Source organism: Onychomys torridus, chromosome 1, assembly GCF_903995425.1.
Source record: "Onychomys torridus chromosome 1, mOncTor1.1, whole genome shotgun sequence".
NCBI lineage: Eukaryota > Metazoa > Chordata > Mammalia > Rodentia > Cricetidae > Onychomys > Onychomys torridus.
The window spans coordinates 111805563-111827889 of NC_050443.1; the positions used below are offsets into that span (position 1 = coordinate 111805563).

A 22327-nucleotide genomic window follows, 5' to 3' on the forward strand; every position below is an offset into this window, starting at 1 on the left:
GGTTTTGTGTAGCTACTGGGAGGGAATGGGGTATGGGGGCAGGCAGAGTAGAAGACCTTCAGGGATAGCAGTTTTTGATGGACACTCACAAGCCTCAAGAGTCCAGTTACGGAAGCATTCGTGTACCTACTCCAGCTGCAGCCTGCTCTCTCATCTATCCATAAAGATCTGTCTTAGTTATGGCTTCTGTTGTTGTGAAGAGACACCGTGATCATGGCAGCTCTTATAAAGGAAAACATTTCATTGGGATGGTTTATAGTTTCAGAGGTTTAGTCTGTTATCATGGTGGGAAGCATGGTAGAGAGCAGGCAGACATGGTGCTGGAACTGAGAGTCCTACATTTTGATCAACAGCAACAGGAAGTGGTCTGACTCACTGGGTATGGCTTGAGCATCTATGAGACCTCAAAGTCAGCCTTCATAGTGGCACACTTCTTCCAACAAGGCCACAGTTCCCATTAGTGCCACTCCCTTTGGGGACCATTTTCTTTCAAACCACCACAAAATCTAAGAATTTCAGAGGGTGCCAGGGCACAGCATGGCAAAGGACTGTTATAAGTGACTCTCACCATAATGGCTGGTAGATTTTCCAAAAGGCCTGAATGCTGTGGGATGTTCAAGTATGTCAAATGTGTTGCTCTGATTGGTTAAAATAAAACACTGATTGGCCAGTAGCCAGGCAGGAAGTATAGGTGGGACAAACAGAGAAGAGAAGTCTGGAAAGTGAAAGGCAGAGGTAGAGAGAGCTGCCAGCCACCGCCATGACAAGCGAGATGTAAGGTACAGGTAAGCCACGAGCCACATGACAAGTTATAGATTAATAGAAATGGGTTAATTTAAGATAGAAGAAATAGATAACAAGAAGCCTGCCAGGGCCATACAGTTTATAAGTAATATAAGCGTCTGAGTGATTATTTTATACATGGGTTGTGGGACTGTGGGGGCTTGGAGAGAAGCTCTCCAGCTATACCTGACTACGTGTAGGCTTGATGTCTGTGCTTCACCTGCACACTGCATGTTTGGTGAAGCACTCCAGCCAAGCTGGGATTTGGACCCAGTCAGAGTGACGCCAGAGCTGCTCTCCTAAGGCCTACAGCTACTGTGCCTGAAGGCCCATCTCCAAGAGTTCCCACTAATGCTGATATCTTCAGAGTAGGAAGGCCACCACAGCCTGTATATGGCCTTGGCAGCTCCACTGGTAAGCATACAATGTCCTTGTCCTGGGCATATTTTGTTGCTTGTGGTCAGCCTGTATATTTCCTTAGGAAAGGGCTGTGTCCTCTTCCATCCTGGAGCTAGGCTAGGATGGGCCTCACAGCCACATACTCAGGTTCCTCTAGAGATGCTTCTGCTGCCTCACTCTGCATTCTTCATTTCTGGGGTTGCACTTTGTTGACAAAACTGGGGGATATGTTAGTGCTAAAGACTTCCACTGGGGAGAGAACAGGCAGCTGCCAGAGATAAGGGCAACCAGAACTGTTGGAAGATAGCCCCGTATGGAGTGCAGGGTGTAGAAGATGATGTACACCCGATTGTCTCTATAATGGGATGATGTGTTTGTTCACTCTGGTGCATGTAGGGCCTGTGGACATTCTCTGACTTTTTTCTCCCTTAGAGTATCATCCTTGCTTCTCAGATGTCCTCTAGCTACAGTGGATTGTGGATGATTCCCCATGTCCCATTGGCCCAATACACTAAACCAAATCAAATGTTGAAGATGCCACTCATGTTTCACAGGAAGCAGCTGCCAGGGAAATGGATAGGATGCCTTCCAAACAGTGCTTTTGATTGAGATACTGCATTCCACCACTTCCTTGATGGTCCATCCTAAGCTAACGTTGGCTGGTCCTACCCGATGTTTCTCAGCAAAGACTTCTACAGTTTTCCCCCCACTGAGAACACAGTTGATACATGGATCTCTTTTGAGTAGACCTCCTATGAATGTTTGGACATCCTGCTTTCTCTCCATCTCTATATACTTGGCCTTTACAGCAGAAACTATCTACCTGACTTGCAACTCATCCAGAAGGACCACTTACCTTGTCCAGCCATAGCCCTTCTCATTCCCTCAGAGCCCCCAACATGCCCATGACACCCTCAAAGGGACATTTCAATGGCTTCTAACATTCTTCTATAACAACTTTGGTCTCCAAGTCACTCTGACCATTACAACCTTTTGCACATGTCCCATCCCTGGGTAAACTCTGTGACAGTGCCCTGGGTATATGCCTCCTCCAGCTTTAAACTTTGGTCCACATGCTCTTTCCTCCTTACTGCCTCCCATGAGCCCTCAGACCAGATCAGGCCCTGTTGGCTTTTCCTTCAGTATATTATGCACAGATATGGTTGGACCCATGCCTGTCTCCTTTCTTTCCTGTGGGTCTCCTCACCTGTATTTAATCCCTGCTATATTCTCAGTGGTGGGCACAGTGTGTGGCTCCAGTAGTTGGTCAGTCAACATGTGTGCAACAGACAGACGCATTTCTACCAAACACTGCAGGCACTGGGAGCCCTGGCTGGCTACTTGAGTCTCCCCAGGGCTTCTGAGGGAATGCGAATAGCCCACATGGCATGCCTATGGTCACCCACAGGCCTTATTAGAAGTGACAGTATAAAAGATAATCATTCCTTAGATGTAGCCAGCAAAGAACAAAGTCAAATACTTCATCGTGGAGAGGAGACATCGGAGATTGATTCCAGAGTTAAACTCAGCCACTGCTCCGAGTCAAGCAGCTTACCCTAATTGTTGTTATATTAAAAACAACATAAGCACTCCAGCCAAGTGGTTCTCCCTCCACATACAAGTTTCAATTCAGGCTGACCCACTGGGGGCTGATTATAAGGGGCAAGGAGACGAGTCAGCGAATTTCCCTTTGTTTTCCCATCTGAGTCAACAACTGTAAACTCCTCAGGCTGCATCTGACTCCTCACCAATGACCGTATAAGGCCCAGCGGACAGGCTGGGGCTCTATACAGGGAACCAGCTCTTTGGCTTTGTGTCTTGGCCATAGCATGGGCATAACATGCTTTGGCTGGCATGATCGGAGCACTACCACTTGAATGGACCCCTCCCGACACATGCTTGAACATTTGGTGCCCCAGCTGGTGATGCTTCCCCCGCCACCCCTGCCACCCCAACAGAAGGCTGTGGAACCTTTAGGAGGTGGAGCCCAATTGGAGGAAGTGAGTCGCTAGTCATAGTCTTAGAGGCTATGGCGGGGCGGGGCGGGGCAGGGCAGGGTTGGGGTTGGGGTTGGGGCAAGGACACTTCTGCAGGATCTCTCCCTCTGCTTCCTGTTCTGCAAAGATGTATAGAGATGAAGGGTTTTAGTCACAGGCTCCCATCACATTCCTGGTGCTGTTGGCTTTGGGCCATGGTGGACTGTATCTGCAAACCATGAGCCAAGACAATGTTTCTTGTCTCTTGTCAGGCCTTTGGTCATGGTATTGAGAGATGTAACGAGTGCATAACAGAAATGGGGAAGGCGACCCATGGGCGAGAAGGGAGATAGCCTTCTTTTCTAGTTAGGAAAACGAAAGCACTGTTGTTTCTAGAGGCCTGAGAGAAAGGGGTCACCCGCTTTTAGTTGCTTCACCTACTAAAGGGAGAGTCATCCAGTCAGTTGAAGATTAAACTGACTGTGGCATCAGCTTTTGAAAGAGGCAGTCTATTTTGGAAGGGCACTGGTCTGGTCAGAAGTGAAGCGTCTAGGAATTTCTACACAGTCATCCCTTTCCAGCCTTTGGACTCATCCTGGGGAAGGACCTTTCCACCCTATCACCTGGGAAAGTGAGAAGGAAAGGAGAAAACACACCAACAAAAACACAGAGAAGCACAGAGCCCCATAGAGGTAGTGACTATTAAAGTTCTGGGGCCTTCCATCCCAGCCATTTTCTACGAGGTCTGGATTTGTAGCCTTTAGCTTTGTGATCCAAATCCAAATAGGAACTGGCAGATGTTGGACCCTCTAGTACATGATCTCAAATTTGTACATTTTTCTTACTCTTACATATCACTCCTTCCTAGTGTGCATGTCTCTGTGTGTGTGGGATTAATAAGGGAGATGGAAACAGAGCATAAGGCTATAACTGGATACACATCCTACATATTCTAGAACAGTACATTAGAAGAGCATCCTCTATCATTGTGAGGTTGGAGGCACAGCCTTTATAGGCTCCTTCTTTGCTATTTCTCTTTTGGGATAACAGTTTATATTGTGGAAATAGCTTAGGTGGTATGTCTGAAACATATTTTAAATAAGATGGACAGACAGACTGACATATAGATGGTAGACTTAGCTAGCTTGCTGCAAACTCAAGCACCGGGCTTCTATTTGAGGCTAGCCCTCAGGTCCTGCCTCTGATCTTTTTCCTGTTGTACAAAACTATGCTCAACTATCTACTGACTGCTGTGCCTCCTGCCCCATTCAGATCCAACACAGATAAACTTGAGGCTTGTTGCTCTCTCTGCCTCTTCTTTCTCACCAGTAACTGCTCCTTGTGGTGGCAGGGAGGACCCCATTGTCTGTCTGTGACCAAGTGGAAAGGAAAGCCCTTTCCAGATATCTTCTGGATCCTCCATTATCTGTTCTTTTTGCCATTACATGCCAGTTTCTACCAAGAAAACTTCATCAACAGCAACTCCCTACCCTGAGCAGGTCTTGTTTTCTATCTACCAGTATTTCTCACTTGGTCCCCGTGTCCCTTTGGAAGGCACAGACCTGGACCATAATGAGCATCTTCTGTGACTCCCAAACTTTCAATGCCCTGGTCCACAACTCTTTATTATTAAAGGGTTCACACATCCCTGCTTGTCTTTACCCATTTGTGAAGACATATCAAATATCCCTCCCTTATTGAACCAGACTTCCAAAGTTAATGTTAAATAGTAATCTGTACATACCCTTTATTGTAATGAATATATTCAAAGTCTCATTTGAATTTGTTTTTTATTTTTAAATGCCCCAACTTTTTAGTCTAATTTGTGGAGGTAAAGCTGGTAAATAAAACTTGCTAGCATGCTTTAATCTCATTCTGCTGGTTAAACTAATATAGCAACCAGTAGTGCTTATGTGTTGATGAATGTATTTTATTCATTAGAATTCAACCCCAAGCCAATGAATGGGAGGATTAATGACTTGTGGATGAAGACACTGTGTTGATCAGATGAGTCATTTCTTGAAATGCTACATACAAGAGGCCATGGAAGGTTCTATTGGAGCAGTGAGGACTATCAGAAACATTCCCATCCATTCAAGCTATTACAACCTTATTAATAGAAAGAGTGGAGATTACAAAAGATGAGAAATATAGTACTCTTAATCTGAAGCTACTGATGTAATAAACAATACTGTTAGAGTTATAAACATTCAGCCAATCATGCATTCCTCAAAAGGAGCTTGGAAACTGTGTGCTAGGTAGAGATAACTTAGTTAGGACATTTACAGCAGTGTTTCTAATCAACACTAGCCTATGAGACCCACTTCACAAGTGCCTTTTTTATATTTTGGTAACACTTCTTGTCCAAATTGTCTAATATTCTCAGGACCATTTGTCATTTATAGGGATAATTCCCTTGTCAAAATCATTTGTGCCTGATGCAACTTTTGTGGCTAGACTTTAAAAACACTATAATTTTGCTTTGGTTGTTTTGAGACATGGTCTCATGTACCCCAGGCTGGATTCTATGTGGCCTAGGCTGGCCTAGAACCCTCCCCTCCTGCCACCACCTCCTAAATGCTGGGATTACTGACATGTGCCATTATGACCAGCCATAATAGTACCATTCTTTATTTGATTTCTGCATATATTTGAAATTTTCTTTTACCTTAACTAATGCTAATAATTTGTATTTTCATTCTTGTAAATTTTTTTGTTAGTGGGTATTTTGCTGGTAGGTGAGTCTGTGCACACCATGCATGCAATACCTGCAGAGGCCAGAAGGGGGCGTCAGAGCCCCCTGGAACTAGAATCACAGATGGTTGTTAGCCATTGTATGGGTAACAGGAATAGAAGCTGGTTCCTATGCAAAGGCAACAACCAGTCTTAGCCACTGAGCCACCTCTCCAGCTCCCAAGAATCTGCATTTTAAAGATAAAGGTCAGTATTGTTCACAGCTTTACTGTGATTGAAATATTCTCTGTATAAAAGGTATATCTTCAATGTTTTCTCTCATTCATTTTGTTAATGATTTATAATTTTTTTTTCAAATGGACAGGTTTTGGTTAAACTGGTCCCTTTCTCAGTATTTTCTTGTATGTTCCTTTTCATTAGTTTCTGCTCATTTTCCAAATCTCCTGGGCTATGTGTGATCAAGGAGATGTTCAGTGTCTTGCTTGATGAATTGAGTCCTGTCAACTTCATTTCAGAGAATTTTCTCTTGAGGAGAAACTGTGAAGTCTAAGGTTATTGGTTTGTGGGGGTTGTTTTTAAATGACCAAACTAAGAAGTAAAAAGAAGTGTTTTGGCTATTTTGGATAGATTTTTTTGGATTTTTAAGAAACCCTGTGATTTGGAGTTTGGGCTTAAGCATTAACTGTAGGCAAATCTGTAGGTTTAAAAGTTATAGTCTTTTCGAAAAAAAATTTTTTTTATATATTTTGAGAGTGCCCTGCTAATATAAGCAGTTGCATGCTTTCCCAGTAGCCTTTTGCTTTTTAATATTTCTGTGTGTGTGCACATGTGGTATGTGTATGATGTATGTGTGCATGCATGTACCACATGCATGTAGAGGTCAGAGGTCAGACCAAGGGAATCAGGTCTCAACTCCTGCCAAGTGGCTTCTATGGATCAAAATGAAGTCATTAGTCTTGGCCACAAAGGCCTTTACTCAACTGAGCTATCCCCACAGGATCTCACCACCCGTTCCTTTTATCTTTATATAATGACCACTTGGTCACTGATCCCTCTCTCCCTCCATCCCTCCCTCCCTCCCTATCTTTCCATTTCACTAGCTTGTCTGATGTCAGTACAACTGCAGCAGCTTTACTTATTGATTGATTAATTGATTAAGCTTTATCTACCCATTCAGAAGCTTTCTTTCCATTTTTATATATGGGGGTACAGGTCTTGACAAGTTTATTCAGCCTATTTACACACAGTATAGTGAGATCCATGTGTTATTTTGATCTTATTTCTTTTCTTTACCCTCTTTCTTTTTCCCTTAATTCTGCCCTGTACTGGGTTGAAATAAGATTTCCATGCATAGTCTCTTATTTGGAAGCATCCATTCAGTTTTTCTGTTCTTTAGATGTTTATTCTGAAAACGGCCAGGTGCCTCATATTTTGTTTATCCAAGTTAATCAGCACGCCTATTATTTTTAGTGCAAGACAAACTTAGACTGTTTCAAGTCTACTTCTCTGTCTTGTCTGAGAACACCCAAACAGCCACTCCTGTTACAACTGTTATTTTAAGTAGGTTGACTTGGTGCAATCGTTTTGCTTGCTGTTGCCTCTGACATCCTACCCTTGCATTCATCATCCTTCTCGCCGAGCTCTTCTAGGAGTAGTAAACTCTCCCGTCATTGTATCAGCATCGTGTTGCGTTCTTAGCTCTGTAAAGTCATTTCAGCACGGAGTCCAGGGTGGCAGTTACTACCCTTCTCTCCCCAGTTTTTACTCCACTGCTACTGATGAGAAATCTGCTGATGGTTCAGTTGTCCTTATGTACAAACTCCTCTGTCTGAGGCCGTTTTAAGACATCCTCTTTGACATTCTGCAGGTTCTCTGTAAGTCACCCTGGAATATTTCTGTTCTTCTCTAGGGACTGGTAGATTTTTGTCAAGATTCCTATCTTTCTTCCACCTGGGAACCCACCACGACACTCTGATCACTGCTTCTTCCCTACGTCAGAAAATGAATCTCACTGCAATTTCCCTTAGGTCTCTTTTGTTCTTTGCTTTTTCTCTTCTGGCTTTTCTTCCATCTGTGTTTTTGGGAAGGGCTAACTTTTTCTCTCTCGCCTTCTACGGTCCAGGGGTGCTCCACAGCAGTGCCGATGTTCACTGCCTGGCTTGTGATTTTTGCCTTGGGGAGCATTTTACCCTCTCTTCTCTTTGCATGGGCATCTCATACATCTGGGCTGTAGAAACTTCCCTATGAAACACTGCAGCCTGGGCTCCAGCCTGGGCTCAGGCAGACTTCCCTGGTTTGGGAGTAGCTTTGAGGTCAATGTCTTGACTGGGAATTTCCAGCCTTACGATTATATTCAGAATCTGGATAGGGGCCAACACATCTCCAGTGCATATAACACATGTGAAAGGCTGCATGGGGTCCAATCTTTCTTTTCTTTCGTGTGTGTGTGTGTGTGTGTGTGTGTGTGTGTGTGTGTGAGAGAGAGAGAGAGAGAGAGAGAGAGAGAGAGAGAGAGAGAGAGAGAGACTGGATATAAATGAGAATGAAAATGAGTATAAATGTAGGGTGCTATAGCAGAGAAGAGAGAATTGGATGTCTGTGATTAGAATCTCCTAAGAGTCGGCTTCCCTGGACAGCTTCTTCTTGTGCAGAAGACAGCAGAACTCTCCCAACCCTAAGGAAGCAGTAAAGAATTATCTGCCATGTGCCATGAATTGAAAGATTTCTCTCCACACACACACACACACACACACACACACACACACACACACACACACACACTCATCCTCTCTCTCTCTCCTGAGTAGTCTTTGGGGTCACATGAGCCAAAGCTCTAGCCATTCCCACTCCCACATACCACTTTGTTAATTTTAGAGAGGGTCTCACTATATCCTGTGCTAGCCTGGAACTCACTATATAGCCCAGGCTGGCCTTACAGTTGCTGTCATTCTCTTGTGTCCCAAGTGCTTGGCTTACAGGTAGGAGCCACTACCCAGCTAATGTCCCTTGGACTGATTTTTCTGAATCACCTTTAAGCTTGAATTTTTTCTTTTAACAATAAATTGGAGGTGCTTATGTCTTGTTTTGGATTTCTATATGTTTTCTCAGGGTTGGGAGAGCTGTGGTAGAACTATGTTCCCAGATCATGGAGCATCCAGTCCTAAGTGCCAAGTCCCAAAGTTGGTATGAGGAGCATGCCGGAGGCCTCACACTGAGAATGGATGGTTCCTCCTAAGGGTAAGAGATACTCCACTAGCTTGCTTTTGAAAAACAAACTCAGATGCACATAGTTCTTTATACATAGTAACCTATTCTCCCCTCACAGGACATTGTCTTTGTCCTCTCCTCTTGGGATCTCATGGAATTTAGACACAAGGCTGTGCCAGAGGGGCACACAAGGAACATAGGTCAAAGATACATATAAGAGCTCAAGTATCATCAGTCTCCTGAGATGGCTCAGTGGGTAGAGATGCTTTCTGCCAAGTCTGATGGCCTGAGTTCAATTCCCAGGACCCAAATGATAGAACGGAACCAATTACCCCAGATTGTCCCCTGACTGCCACATGTGCGCTCTCGCTCGCTCTCTCTCTCTCTCTCTCTCTCTCTCTCTCTCTCTCTCTCTCTCTCAAAAGTTCAAGCAGTAAAAAGCTGACAAAGAGGTGATAAATGTCATATTGTGGCAGCTCAGCAGAAGGACATGTTATGCACTCCTCTAAGGTGGGTTCAGCAAGTCACTTTCCCTTTACGTTTCTTTATAGAGCTGCAAAGTGTAACACAGCAAAACTCTGCCTTTCAGGACGGCTTTCTAATCCACCTCCAACCCTGGTCAAGCTTTCTGATGAATAAAAATAACCTCCTCCTCCTCTTCCTCCTCTTCCTCCTCCCCCCCTTCTCCCCGTCCTCCTCCCCCTCCTCCTCCTTCTACTCCTCCTCCTCCTTTTCCTCCCTCTTCTCCTCTTCTTCTTTCCTTTCCTCCTCCTTCTCTTCCAATTTCTCATTTAGGCATAGACACACTATGTAGCTCTGGATATATAGACCAGGCTAGTCTTGAACTCACAGAGATTCATGTGCATCTGCATACCAAAGTGCTGGGGTTATGTAGCATGAATTTTAAAAGTTCTTATTAATAAAATCAAACCTGAGCCAGTTATTGGGGTGAATGCTGGAAGACCAGAGAAGCAGAACAAGCCACAGCTACCTTACCTTGCTAGTTCCTCAGCTGGTCCCGTTTCCTCAGACTGGAAGCTTTTGAGTCATCATCCAAATGGATCTCAGCTGAACTGCTGCTCCAAAGCTTAAAAGCTTAACTAGCTAAATGCTTCTAGTTTCTGGTCTTCACGCCTTATATACCTTTCTGTTTTCTACCATCACTCCTTTGGATTAAAGGCTCACTTTGGGATTAAAGGCGTGAGTCACCATGTTTGGCTGTATCCTTGAACACACAGAGATCCAGGTAGATTTCTGCCTCTGGAATGCTAGGATTAAAGGTATGTATTACCACTGCCTAACCTCTATGTTTAATATTGTGGTTGTTCTGTCTCTGACCCCAGATAAGTTTATTAGCACACACAATATTTTGGGGAACACAATACCACCACAGGGTTAAAAGTCACTGTCACCATGTCTGGCTAAAAGGCTTTCTAAAAAAGCTGTTTTTGGTTTTATTTGGGGGAAGGTCTCATTTTATAGCCCAGGCTGTCTTGGAATTCACTCTGTAGCCCATACTAGACGCTAACCTCAGTGATCCTCCTGCCTCAGCTTCCTGAGAACTGAAATTTGAGGGATTCTTGGAGCCTAAATGAAGAATCTGGGGATGTGACTAGCTTAGAAAAAAACAAAAATAGCTATCAGGTATCAACACCAATTCCATGTGCAGGGCCCTGTTGGCCCAAACATGCGGGAATTACCGTGTAATTTCGAGTGAAGGAGACGTCAGTACCATCTTGCAGATAATGGGTCTCCATGAAGCCATTGGCGATGAGTCCCCTGTGGAAACAGAAGGGACATAAAAAGATGAGTGTGGTGCCACATGGATTCACTGCTATGAGCATCTCAGGGGTGAGAATGAAATAACCCAGTGAGGCTCCCAGTGGGCTTCACCTGTTCAGGTTTCCAGGCAGGTTTTGGGGGGATCCAAGTAGGGGACAGTCTGCAACACACGTTTTGAAGAGCTGCCCGTGTGGTGCCTTCACTCCTCTGACCCCATTCCTCTCAGGTGCACAGTGTAGCATTCACAATGTACCTGGATGGACCTCCCCCCACCATACACCCACACATACCATACCTTCCCCACACCATTACCCACCCACCCCACCACATCCCACCTTTTAATACTGTTGTACAGACAGATTTCCAAGTTGGGAAAACCCACCCCCAGATATCACATTTCTCCACAAACTTGAAGCAGTAGCAAAGTCACTTCTGGGAAACCAGTTTTGGATCCATAGCTGTTTTCCTTACAGGTGAGAGAACCTAGCTATCAATATAGAAACGTCTCAGGAGAGGTTAAAACGATGATGAAATGTTAAAAGTGATGTAGGTGTGAACAAAAACATGATTTAGACATACTGAAATTCCGAATTTCCAAGATACACTAAATTCAGGAGAGGCCCTTGTGTCCCAACTAAAACTACAAAAGTCGTCAGGTCTTCACTGAGGCCAGAGCACAGTCTAGAGAGGTTTTCAACAATTTTGCAGCCTGAGATTATGTGCCCTATTTCATCCTGCTCCATGCAATGCAGGAAAGGTTTCCTATGTACCTATTATGTACTGTTTTTCATTGCTGGGTCACAAAGACAAATAGACCAGCCTGGTAGGTGACAGAGGGGACTGTCTCAGAGTAGGAGAGCTGTACTCCAGTGAACCAACGTGCAGGAGGTAGAGCATCAAGAAGGCCTTGCAGCAGGAGCTGGACACCACAGTGAGGCAATGAAGCACATAGGAGTGGGCAGGGGTGGAGGCACTCCCAGGCAGAGGATAGTCACAACAGGCTACCTGAAGATCTGGAATCAGGAAGCCAGGTTGTACAGGGCAAGAAAGGGCATAAACAGAATCTGATGTCATCTGTTGGGGCAGTGGAGTCCAGAGTGGTTTCAAATTTTGAGTCACGGGAGGTGCAGTGGAGGGGATGGCCTTGTTGCTCTTCATACCACCAGTTCTCCAGGGTGGTATGGGGGTGGGGCAGTGGGACTTCTAGACTCAGGGTGTAGCTGCAGAGCTACCTCCAGCCTGGCCTCCACTTGGAGGGGATGCTGGAAGTAGACAAACCTGTTATCCTGCAGTGATGAAGGAAAGAGGAGGGGTGTCCAAGTGCCTGGGTGCTGTAGCATCTCTTCTCTCCAGTAAGTCCCTCTGGCTTCAGCTGCTTCTGTCTGAGTTTGCAGCCAGCATCCATCCCGGTAAGTTCCTCAACTTGGGGAGGTGGGGATGCTGGATATGTAATAGAGGAGAGGAGGGCTTTTTCCCAACTCTGCCTTAATGTTCTTCCAGCCAAGTTCAGAACGGAGGGCAATACCCCTGTTTTACATGGATATCAGTACTTTCAGGAAACATGCATGCCTATTTTAAGTCAGCTAGGCCATTGCCGTGGGTCTGAGCTATGATGTACTCACTCATGAGTATTTCAGACGGGCGCACCAAAATCTAAACCACAGCCAGTTGACAACCACACATAGCGTCTCCTGAGCTCCTAGAGATTTGTTTGCCTCCAGAGTACTAAACAACACATTTGAGAGGACTTCTCTGGTGACAGCAGGGTCTCAATAGCCCACTCCAAAGCTCTCATTTCTTTCCAGCTGCCCAGGCCTCCTGGGCAGGCCCATTCCCAGGGGCATCGTAGCCTTGCTGGCATGTCCAGAGCAGAGCAAATGGGAGCAGGCAGGGCAGGTGGATGGGGCACCAGGAAGCCTTCATGAGAGGCATTTTGGAGTTTTAATTGCCCCTGAAGTGTCTTTCAGATCACAGAGAATACAGCCACATTCACACCTGGGGCTCCAGAGAGTTCTGAAGTGTCACCACTGTCTGCTTCTTCCAGTCGCGTGGCTCTGAGCAGGCCCTGGGGTGGGCGGCCAAGGCAGCTGTGGCACTCCGGACTCCATACTCTGGTTCATACTTCCTCTGGCCGACACTCATCCCTGGATGGTTCTAGAACATTCCACTGAGGCCTTTTGCATTTGCCATATCCTGAGTCTGGAATGTTCTTAGTCAGTGGCTGACTTCTTCTCACCCTTCTTAGTGTAAATGCTGTCTTCCCAGGGGGCCCTCCTCTGATGTGGAATCTGAAGCAGTCCCTTCACTATTCCCCACTGCAGAGCCCTTTGGTTTCCTGTATAGCATTCCTCTTTGGTTTATTTTATGTGTTTACACTTTGCCTCTCTTTGCTCTCCAGAATGTAAGCCATAGGGGATGCTCATTCACCATTGTGTTCCCAATGGTGCACACTGCCCACACAGCACACAGCCTTCTCCTTCCCAAGCTAGTAAAATTTTGCTGAGCACTTCCTTTTTAAAAATATTTTGAGATTATAATTTAATTATAACGTCTCTCTTTCCTTCCCCCAAACCTTCCTATATACTCACCCTCACTCTCCTTCAAATTCATGGTCTCTGTTTCTCACTAGTTGTTATTGCATTCATATATGTATATGTATATGTATATGTATATGTATATGTATGTGTATGTGTATGTGTATGTGTATATGTACATGTACATGTACATGTATATGTATATGTATATGTATACATATTCTAAATATAACCTGTTCATTCCATATAATGTTACTTGTATGTACCAGGGCTGGTTGTTTGGCATTGGACAACCATTTAGGGTGCTCTTCCCAGGGGAGGACCACCTCTTCTGCTCCTAGCTTTCCTCAGTCACCCACAGTTATCTGTATAGGGTTGCGGCCACCTTTCTCTTTCTCTCTCCCCACACCTCTGCTTTGGTGTGCTCATTGGTGTCATCCTTGCTCAGCTCATGTTGAGCAGTCATGTTGGTGAGACTTCATGGGTAGAGCTTCTGACGTCACTAGGAGACACAATCTCATGGCAAACTCCCTGCTCCCTTCTGGATTGTACACTCTGTCCTCCCACGGTTACAGGAGCCTGAGGTCTGGGAGTGTTTTGTAGACATGGCCATTGGACTGGGCTCCACAACTCTGCATTTTGATGAGTTGTGGATCTCTGTAGTGCTCTCCATCTGTTGAACACTTCCTTTGAGTCAGGCTTCTGTTTTGCCGGTGGCACCTCACTCAAACCTTTGTAGTAGCCAGCTGGAGGGGGTGTCTGCTATTATTTTTGTTCATTTATTTGTTTTCTGTCTCTTGATAGAGATCCAGCCTAGCTTTGAACTCCAGATCCTGGTTCAGTTTCTGAGAGAACAGACATGATGTTACCAAACTCAGCTCTAGCGCTAGACACTGTTGTTGTTGTTGTTTTTTTATCTCAATTTAAAAACAAAATAAAACCACCACCACCACCACCACCACCACCAAAAAAACCTTCCCAAACCCAGAGATACAGGGGAGTTCAGGTAGCACTTAAGTTTGTACTTAAAAAAAGGCTATTTATTTTTATTTTATGTGTATGAATGGTTTTCTTGCATGTATGTCTGTGCATCACATGCATGCCTGCAGATGTCAGAAGATGCCATCAAATTCCCTGGAAGTGGAGGGATGGATGGTTGTAAGGCAACATGTGGGTGCTAGGAACTGAACCCTGGTCTTCTGCAAAAACAACAAATGCTTTTAACTACTGAGCTCCACAGTTAGTGCTCTTGTGCCTGTGGTGCCACCAGACTTTCCAAGCTGGTCCAGTGATATCTGCTGAGCACATGCGGCAGGGACCATATGAAACAGTGGGGAAATGTGTCCTGAGCAGAATAAGGGATAAATGCACACATGCAAGAGTCAATCTGAGGACAGCACAGCAGCTCCATCCCTTTACGTGCAGGACCCTCTCCCTCCAGGGTGAATCACATCCCACTTCCCTCCCCAGTACATTTGATGCTAGATTGGAGTGTTCTACAATGTATATCTAATTTAAAAGTGGCTGGAAGTCAAAGACCCCTGGAGAAAATCAAGAGGGGCAGATGGACAATGGGTGTATTGGAAATATGATAGCAACGATCTTGTACTTCTATCCAAAGAGAAAAATCAAATTAGATGGCTCTCCATCAGCAAATGGGAGCATAAGATGGATGCATAATTTCATGAGAACATTCCTTTCCTCTGCTTATTAGATTAGCTGACCTAACAAGGCATTCTCTTCCCCTTGACACCAGACAATGAAATGCATCTTAACCATGCCAGGAGCGGATGTTGCTGGTTCCCATTTGCTTTGCTGTTATTAGTGATACCTACATAATGCTCTCATGTAGCTGCTAATTATTGTGCTGGATCCTGGAGGTAAGGCAGAGCATGGGCTTTTTCATCTGGGAAGAATAGATTCAGAGTGGCCACAGCTGTATGAGACACACCTAGAGCTCTGCCTGGGGTCAGGGAACTATATCCAAGCCTGCAGCTAGCCCCAGGTGGTATACCCAGGAGGATTGGGAAAGGTGATGGGAAAGAACCAGCTAGCTTTGAACAAATGTGGAGAAAAGCAGATACAGAGGACATTCCAGCTGGAGAGGCCACATACTGAAAGGCACAGAATACAGAGACAACAGGCTGGGAGTCTGGGCTTAGTGAATGTGGTGGAGCATGCAGTTTCTTCCCTACAACAGAAGCCATGACACACAGTGGTGACCTGGGCTGATGGCAGCTTTGGGATACTCCTCCACTCTGACAGTGATATGGAAAAGATTTTGACGGGAAGGAAGGAAACAGAAAGGCTGCAGAGGAGGCCAGTGTGAGTATACAAAGGACTAGGCCAGCACTATAATATCCAGGAGTCACACTCAGGAGAGGCCAGTACAGGTACTAATAATGGCTAGGGGTGGGGTATCAGGAGGCCACCTAGGATGGGACAGGCGCTAGTGAGCTTAGTTTATACACACTGAGTATGGGATGCTGAAGGACCTTTTCTTGGATGTGCCCCTTTAGCTGCTGATTGTGTATGTGACTTGGGGGCGTGTGGCTTGGAGTGGAGATATCATGCAGTGTGGTAGGGGACAATCAGAACCCCACTCTTTCCACTTGAACACTGTATTTTCTGATTTCAAAACCTTTGGACACACATGGCTGAAAATGGTCATTTAGAATTCTCAGCAAAACATTATGATGTAAGTACAGTTCTTATAAAATACGCATTTCTGAAAATGTTTGGAGATTGAACCAAAACACAAATGACCTCCAAATGGATTTTTTTGGATCAATATTGAAATTACACTTCCCTGCATTTACCATTAAGTAATTCAGTTATATAGTTTGAGTGAGATGAATTCCATTAAAGGGACATGTGCTTTGCCTACTCATTTTGGTCTCTGGGAACCCCTCTCTTACCCCGACCCTGGAGTGAACTTTCCTCTTGTGTTCTACCAGGATTTGGCCCCAGGACTTTACCTTGTCTATGCCAATTTTCGTTTGCTTGTTTCTCCCACACTGCACTGGGACACAGAACTGAAATGACATCCCTCCCAGACTAGCCCAGTGCCTGGCATGTGGTGAGGACGAAACACAGATGACAAACATTGTCACATGAAAGCTACTTGATCCAAACTGATTAGACCCATAAATGGATTGGGGCTTAAATGGTTTCCACCAATCCTAGGTGGGGATATGGCATGGGGACAGTCACATGCATGACCTCACTGTTTTAAGATTCTAAAAGTATGGGGCTGGAGAAATGCCCCAATAGTTAAGGGTACCAACTTCCCTTCCAGAGGACCTGAGTTCAGTTCCCAGCACCCATGTCAGGCATTTTATAACCACCTGTAACTCTAACCCCAGGGAACCTGACACTTGTGGCCTCCAAGGGTGCCTGTACTCATGTGCATATACCTACAAGCAGACTCATATGTAATCATATTTACACAATAATAACAATGATGATGATGATGATGATGATGATGATGATGATGATGATGCCTGCAGGTCATTTAGATAAACTCTTGACTTCTTGGTATCAATTTCAAAACTTTTTAAAAGGTCTTATTAATAAAAAAAAAAAAAACCAGAGCCAGATATTGGGGTGAAAGCTAAAAGATCAGAGAAGCAGAACAAGCCATAGCCAACCTTACCTTGCCAACTCCTCAGCTGATCCTGTTTCTATGAATCCTCAGACTGAAAGCCTCTGAGTCCTCACCCCTGAGGATCTCACTTGAACTGCCACCTTTTTTTTTTCCTGTTTCCTCAGGCCTTATATACCTTTCTGTGCCCTCCCATCACTTCCTGGGATTAAAGGTGTGTGTGCTTTCCAAGCAAAGGCATGAGCTCTCAAGTCCTGGGATTAAAGGCCTGTGTGCTACCACTGCCTGACTCTGTTCCCAGTGTGGCCTTGAACTCACAGAGATCCAGTTAGATCTCTGTCTCCCATGTGATAGGTTTAAGTGTGTGTGCCATCACTGTCTGGCCTCTAGGTCTAATCTAGTGGCTGTCTCTGTCCTTTGATCCTCAGATAAATTTATTAGGGTACACAATATAACACTGCATTTCCCCCTTTTTGTCTAAAATGATAAAAGAAGGTTATAACCAATATAAGAAAAATGATGCACAATAAGTATATACAATATGTACAATCAAGAGTTGCATTAACAGTGTCCAGTCCAGGGAAGCAGAGAAATGGCAGCGAGGCATCAATTACTTGGGCTATAAGAATTCATAGATGACATGTCAACTTTCCCCTCTATTATTTCTTTGAAGAGTGTACATAGGGCTTGTAGGTCTAATTACCCTGTATGACACTGTCATACAGAAGTGTCACAAGACAGCTCTTGCCTGCCAATTACCAGTGGGTACCATGGAGACTCTGCAACTGAATCCTATGTGTGTAAACTTCAGTAGCTTTGTCCTGGAGACCCATTTCATACTCAGGCAGAGCCTCTGGCCTGAACCCATTTTCTGCTGATTTACTCCATCACAAATTACAAAGTCATTCACATAGAAATGTGGGTCATGGTCTTTTCCTGCCAGAATGTTGGAAACACAGCTAAGATGCCTGAAATGAGAGAGCAAGGATCTAAAGCTTTAACAACACAGCACACAATCAAAATCATAATTAAAAACTAGGATCTGTGTTTGCCTACTTTCTAGGATGGCCATCTTTTATCTAATATTATCTAGTCCTAAATTAAAGCCAAGTAAATTTGAGTAAATAGGAAGAAGCAGAGCAGCAAACACCCTCCTGGACCCCATGGACTTTGAAGGATGTTTTCTGGTTTGTAACAAAAACTCTAGACTGTCTAGAATCACCAACTTACTAACGTGATGTCTGTGGAGGGGAGAGTGTACTAGAAAACCAGTGTGTGGGAGTACAGGGTAAGAGAGAGGAACTAGGAGATGCCTTGGTGGTGAAGTGCCTACCAGGCAAGCATAAAGGCCTAATCTAGGATTTTCGGCACTCATGGAATAGCTGGATACGGTTGTAGCTATCTGTAACCCTAGCATTGGCAGTGAAGGGTAGATGGAGATAGGCAGATTCCCTCCACTCCCAGCTTACTAGCTGTCAGTCTAGCCAATCAGTGGGCTCTAGGCTCAATGAGAGTCCCTGTTTCTAAGCTGAAGGTGGAAAGTGATAGTGAAAGACACCCAGTGTCCACCTCTGGCCTTAATACAGATGTGCACACAAGTGCGGGAGCACCCATATGCACAAGTGCATACATACACACTGCACATGTACAACTACATATACTACCTGGCAGACAGGAATTCTGGGTTCCTCGTTTGGGGGAGGGAAAGGAGAGCATTACCGCTGTCCACTGACACCTCCTTGTGACTTGTTGCAGTCATAGGTGTTGTCACTGTCCTTCTGTCTCCTGTCACATCTGTTTTCTTGACAGAGACCCTGGGGGATAAGGACTACTTAGCCCTGCCTATAAGAAACAGGAAACAGTCAGAAGGATTATGTGTACAAAGCCACATAGCAGAGTTCAGGGAGATGGACTGGACTGTTGGGTTCTGAAGACTATCCCCTCCTAACCTTTGGTCCACACAGCCTTCCTAGGAGGCAGGGTCACCCCATGGTTCTGAAGGTCTGAAAAAAGCGCAACTGTCAGTCAACCATGTCCAAGAAGTGTATCTGGTACACTGGAGTGAGCATATGAACAAAGAGGCTTAGGATGCCTTTCTGTATTCAGTTCAATTTAGTCACAAAATCCAGGTTATTTTTGGTAATAGTTTCAGCATTTTGGGGTTCTAAATATTTAGCACTGTACATTTATAAGAACAATATGGTACTTTAATTCTCTTTGTTATTCTTCATTTACAAAATGCTCAAAGTATCCAAACATGTTGTGCTTTTTTTCTGAAATAGTAATAGTAATAATAATAAGTTTTCTTTGCCCAGATCTTTCTCATTTAGTTTCTAGAAATTATTATAAATAAAACTGTTGATAGAGTATTCTGGAAACTGTAGGGGATAATTAAGTTTTCTGCCAAATAATTTCTTAATATACTGCCTCCATTTATAAGTCACAAATGTGCAGACTTCTGGATCAAAGAGATCTCCTCTGTAATATGCCATGGCCGTCTTTGGGGATGGGTCTCTTGAGTTTAGCTACTCTCCTGCCACTGATGTGTCACCTCAGCAGAAGTCTCTTTAAAGTCACAGGACTTGCTGTAGTCACTTTTCCTGTTGCTGTGATAAAATATCCCGAAGTTTCTAGGGAGAAAGGTTTTGCTTTGGTCCATAGTTTGAGAATATACATCATGGCGGGCACAGTGGGATGGAATAACATGGGACAGCTGGGCAAGTTGCACCCACAGTCAGGAAGCAGAGAAGCAGATGCTGATTTTCAGCTGGCTTCCTCCTGCTTCTCCTGTCTGGGGCTCCAGTCAGGGAATGGTGCCGTTCATGGTTAGTGCAGGCCTTTCCACCTCAGTTTACCTAACCTAGATACCCTAAAGGTAGTGGCATGCCTGGAAGCTAATCTCATGTAGATAGTGTCTCACAAACATGCCCAGAAACTTGTCTCCCATATGCTTTTAGGTTCCACCAAGCTGACAACCAGTATTAGTGTCACAGGATTCATTTGTCAACCATCTGTCCAGACAAAACATAAAAGTAGGTGAAAAATGATGCTGCCCTCTTTCTAATCTTTTGCTTTCCACTGAAAGCCTTAAATCCTTGGGCAACTATCTGTTGTTTTAAATGATCACATGTGTTTTGAAAGTCTTGAATGTGGGCTGTCTTTATTATGTGAGAATGCTCAAGTTTAAGTAATACAGTTGGAAGGTGAGGTGGGCTGCAGATATAAAAGAAAAGTTGGAAATGCAATCAACTATTTTCACAGATAAGTAAAGCCCCATGACCACTTCTCTGGGAATGTATCACAAGCTCAGAGATAGAATGCCTGCTTCCAATGCTCTGTTGACCTGAGCAAACAGCAGCTTTTCTGAGGCTTCAGAATTTCCCTTTAAAGAAGAAATAACCACCTCCACCATCACCATCACCACTATCATATCACCACCATCACCATCATCACCACCATCACCTCCACCATCACCATCATCACCATCATCACCACCATCACCTCCACCATAACCATCACCAGCAGCAGCAGCAGCAGCAGCAGCAGCAGCAGCAGCAGCAGCAGTAGGCAGCATTAGCCTGAGCTCTTTATCTGCATTTTCAAATTTATATGTTTTTCAAGATCAGATCTTTGTATCCCAGACTTGCTTCAAGCTAGCTTCGTCATTGAGGACAATCTGGAACTTCAGATCCACATCTTTCTACCTCCTGAATACAGGGAGACTACAGGCATATGCCATAATGCTTGGTTTAAGCAGTGTTGGGGGATTGAACCTAAGGTTTCACGTATTCCAGGCCAGTGTTCTAACCTTTGACTTACACCCCTCCCCCCCACCTCACATGTTCAGATTTCATGTTCACAACACCCTTGGTAGATAGGCACTAGTTTTGAGATGAGAAACCAGAGGTACAGAAGGGCTCACAACTTGTCCGGGGCTACACAGCTGGTACTGTGCCTGCAGTTTGATTTCAAAGCCCATTTTTTTTTTATTGCTATGCAAATTTTACTTCCAATTTCCTTTAGTCTTTCTGCCCCTCTCCCTGTAAATGAACAATTTATGCTTAATGTGGTGAGGTTGCCTTTGAAAGGAATTATGAAGGATTTCTAGTTTGTGTTTACTCCTTGCTATGGGTCGAAGCTGAAAGAGAGAGGAGGAGTTTGAGTCTAAAGGACACTGGGTCAGGCGGGGTCATTTGTGTCGGGTCAGAAAGAGCTATCAGTACTCTATGCAGAAAGAACTGCTGTAAGTTCAGTCATGTAAGTGAAAAATCAAGCCTGTCTAATACTGATATAAGCAATAAGCTATGCATTTCAGATAACCTAGGCAGTGTCTGAAATAACCAACTGGGTGGACTCCAAAAGACAAGTCAACTTGTTTTTTAAAATTAATTTTTTAATTAAAAATATTTGTATTTATGAGTGTGTGTGTGTGTGTGTGTGTGTGTGTGTGTGTGTGTCATATGTCCACATGTGTGAAAGTGCACATGGAGGCCAGAAGAGGGCCTTGAATTCCCAGGAGAGGAGCTGGTGTTGCAACATTGTAACCCACCCAAAGTGGGTGCTGGGAACCAAACTCTGCTGCTCTGAAGGAGCAGCCACTCTTAAGCACGGAGCCATCTCTTCAGCCCTGCAACTGAACTTTTATTTCATTCGTAATTGTGCATAGTACTCTGTTCTGTAAGGGACATTCAGGAACCTCTACTCTCTGCACATGAACGCAGTTGATGGGATGGGACACGCTATATCCCGAGGTTCTTTAATTCTTTACAGGAATGTGGCAAGGGCAGTATTTGACAACTTTCACAGGCACAGGAGCAATCTTAGAGATGTTAGGATGTCTGTCCAAAGTCACACAGCTACTCAGGGGTTAGATGCTAAGACATCTTACTCCCAGCCCTCAGGCACATCTACTTGTAAGTGGAGAAAAGTGTTTCCCTCCCTGTCCACCCAACACAAGGCTTGGATGGTCGTCTCAAGGAACAATTTCTCCAACTGAATAACCACATCTAGCGTGCAGGAGGGTTAGAGCTGAGGGATGTGCCTGCTCAGCCTGCCTAGTGATGTCATAGATGGGTGGGGTCACTCTGACATCCCTGGTCATCTCTAGTCACTTATGAGGCCAGCTTTCAGTTACCAAAGGGTTTCTGTGAGTAGCTGAAGGATGTTTGGGAAGAAACAGTTCCAAGGGCTAACAACTTAGATGTGAAGACAAATCTATCTTCAAAGTGGGTGATACATTGATCTACTTCCTCCAACTAGGCCTCACCTCCTTAAGCCTCTAAAATCTCTCAATGCACACAAGCAACTGTGGAGCTGAACTTTAATATAGCCTGTGGGGGACATCTCAT

General features: G+C 44.6%; 1 protein-coding gene across 1 annotated transcript in view; it reads right to left on the reverse strand.

Annotated features, from left to right (window-relative positions):
* The window catches only part of Adam12 (ADAM metallopeptidase domain 12), a 315786-nt gene that overhangs the window by 108100 nt on the left and 185359 nt on the right, over window positions 1-22327 (reverse strand). The window contains exon 4 of the mRNA XM_036197894.1: window positions 10760-10838. Within this exon, the coding sequence (XP_036053787.1) occupies window positions 10760-10838 (79 nt within the window). The remainder of the gene's footprint in view (window positions 1-10759; window positions 10839-22327) is intronic.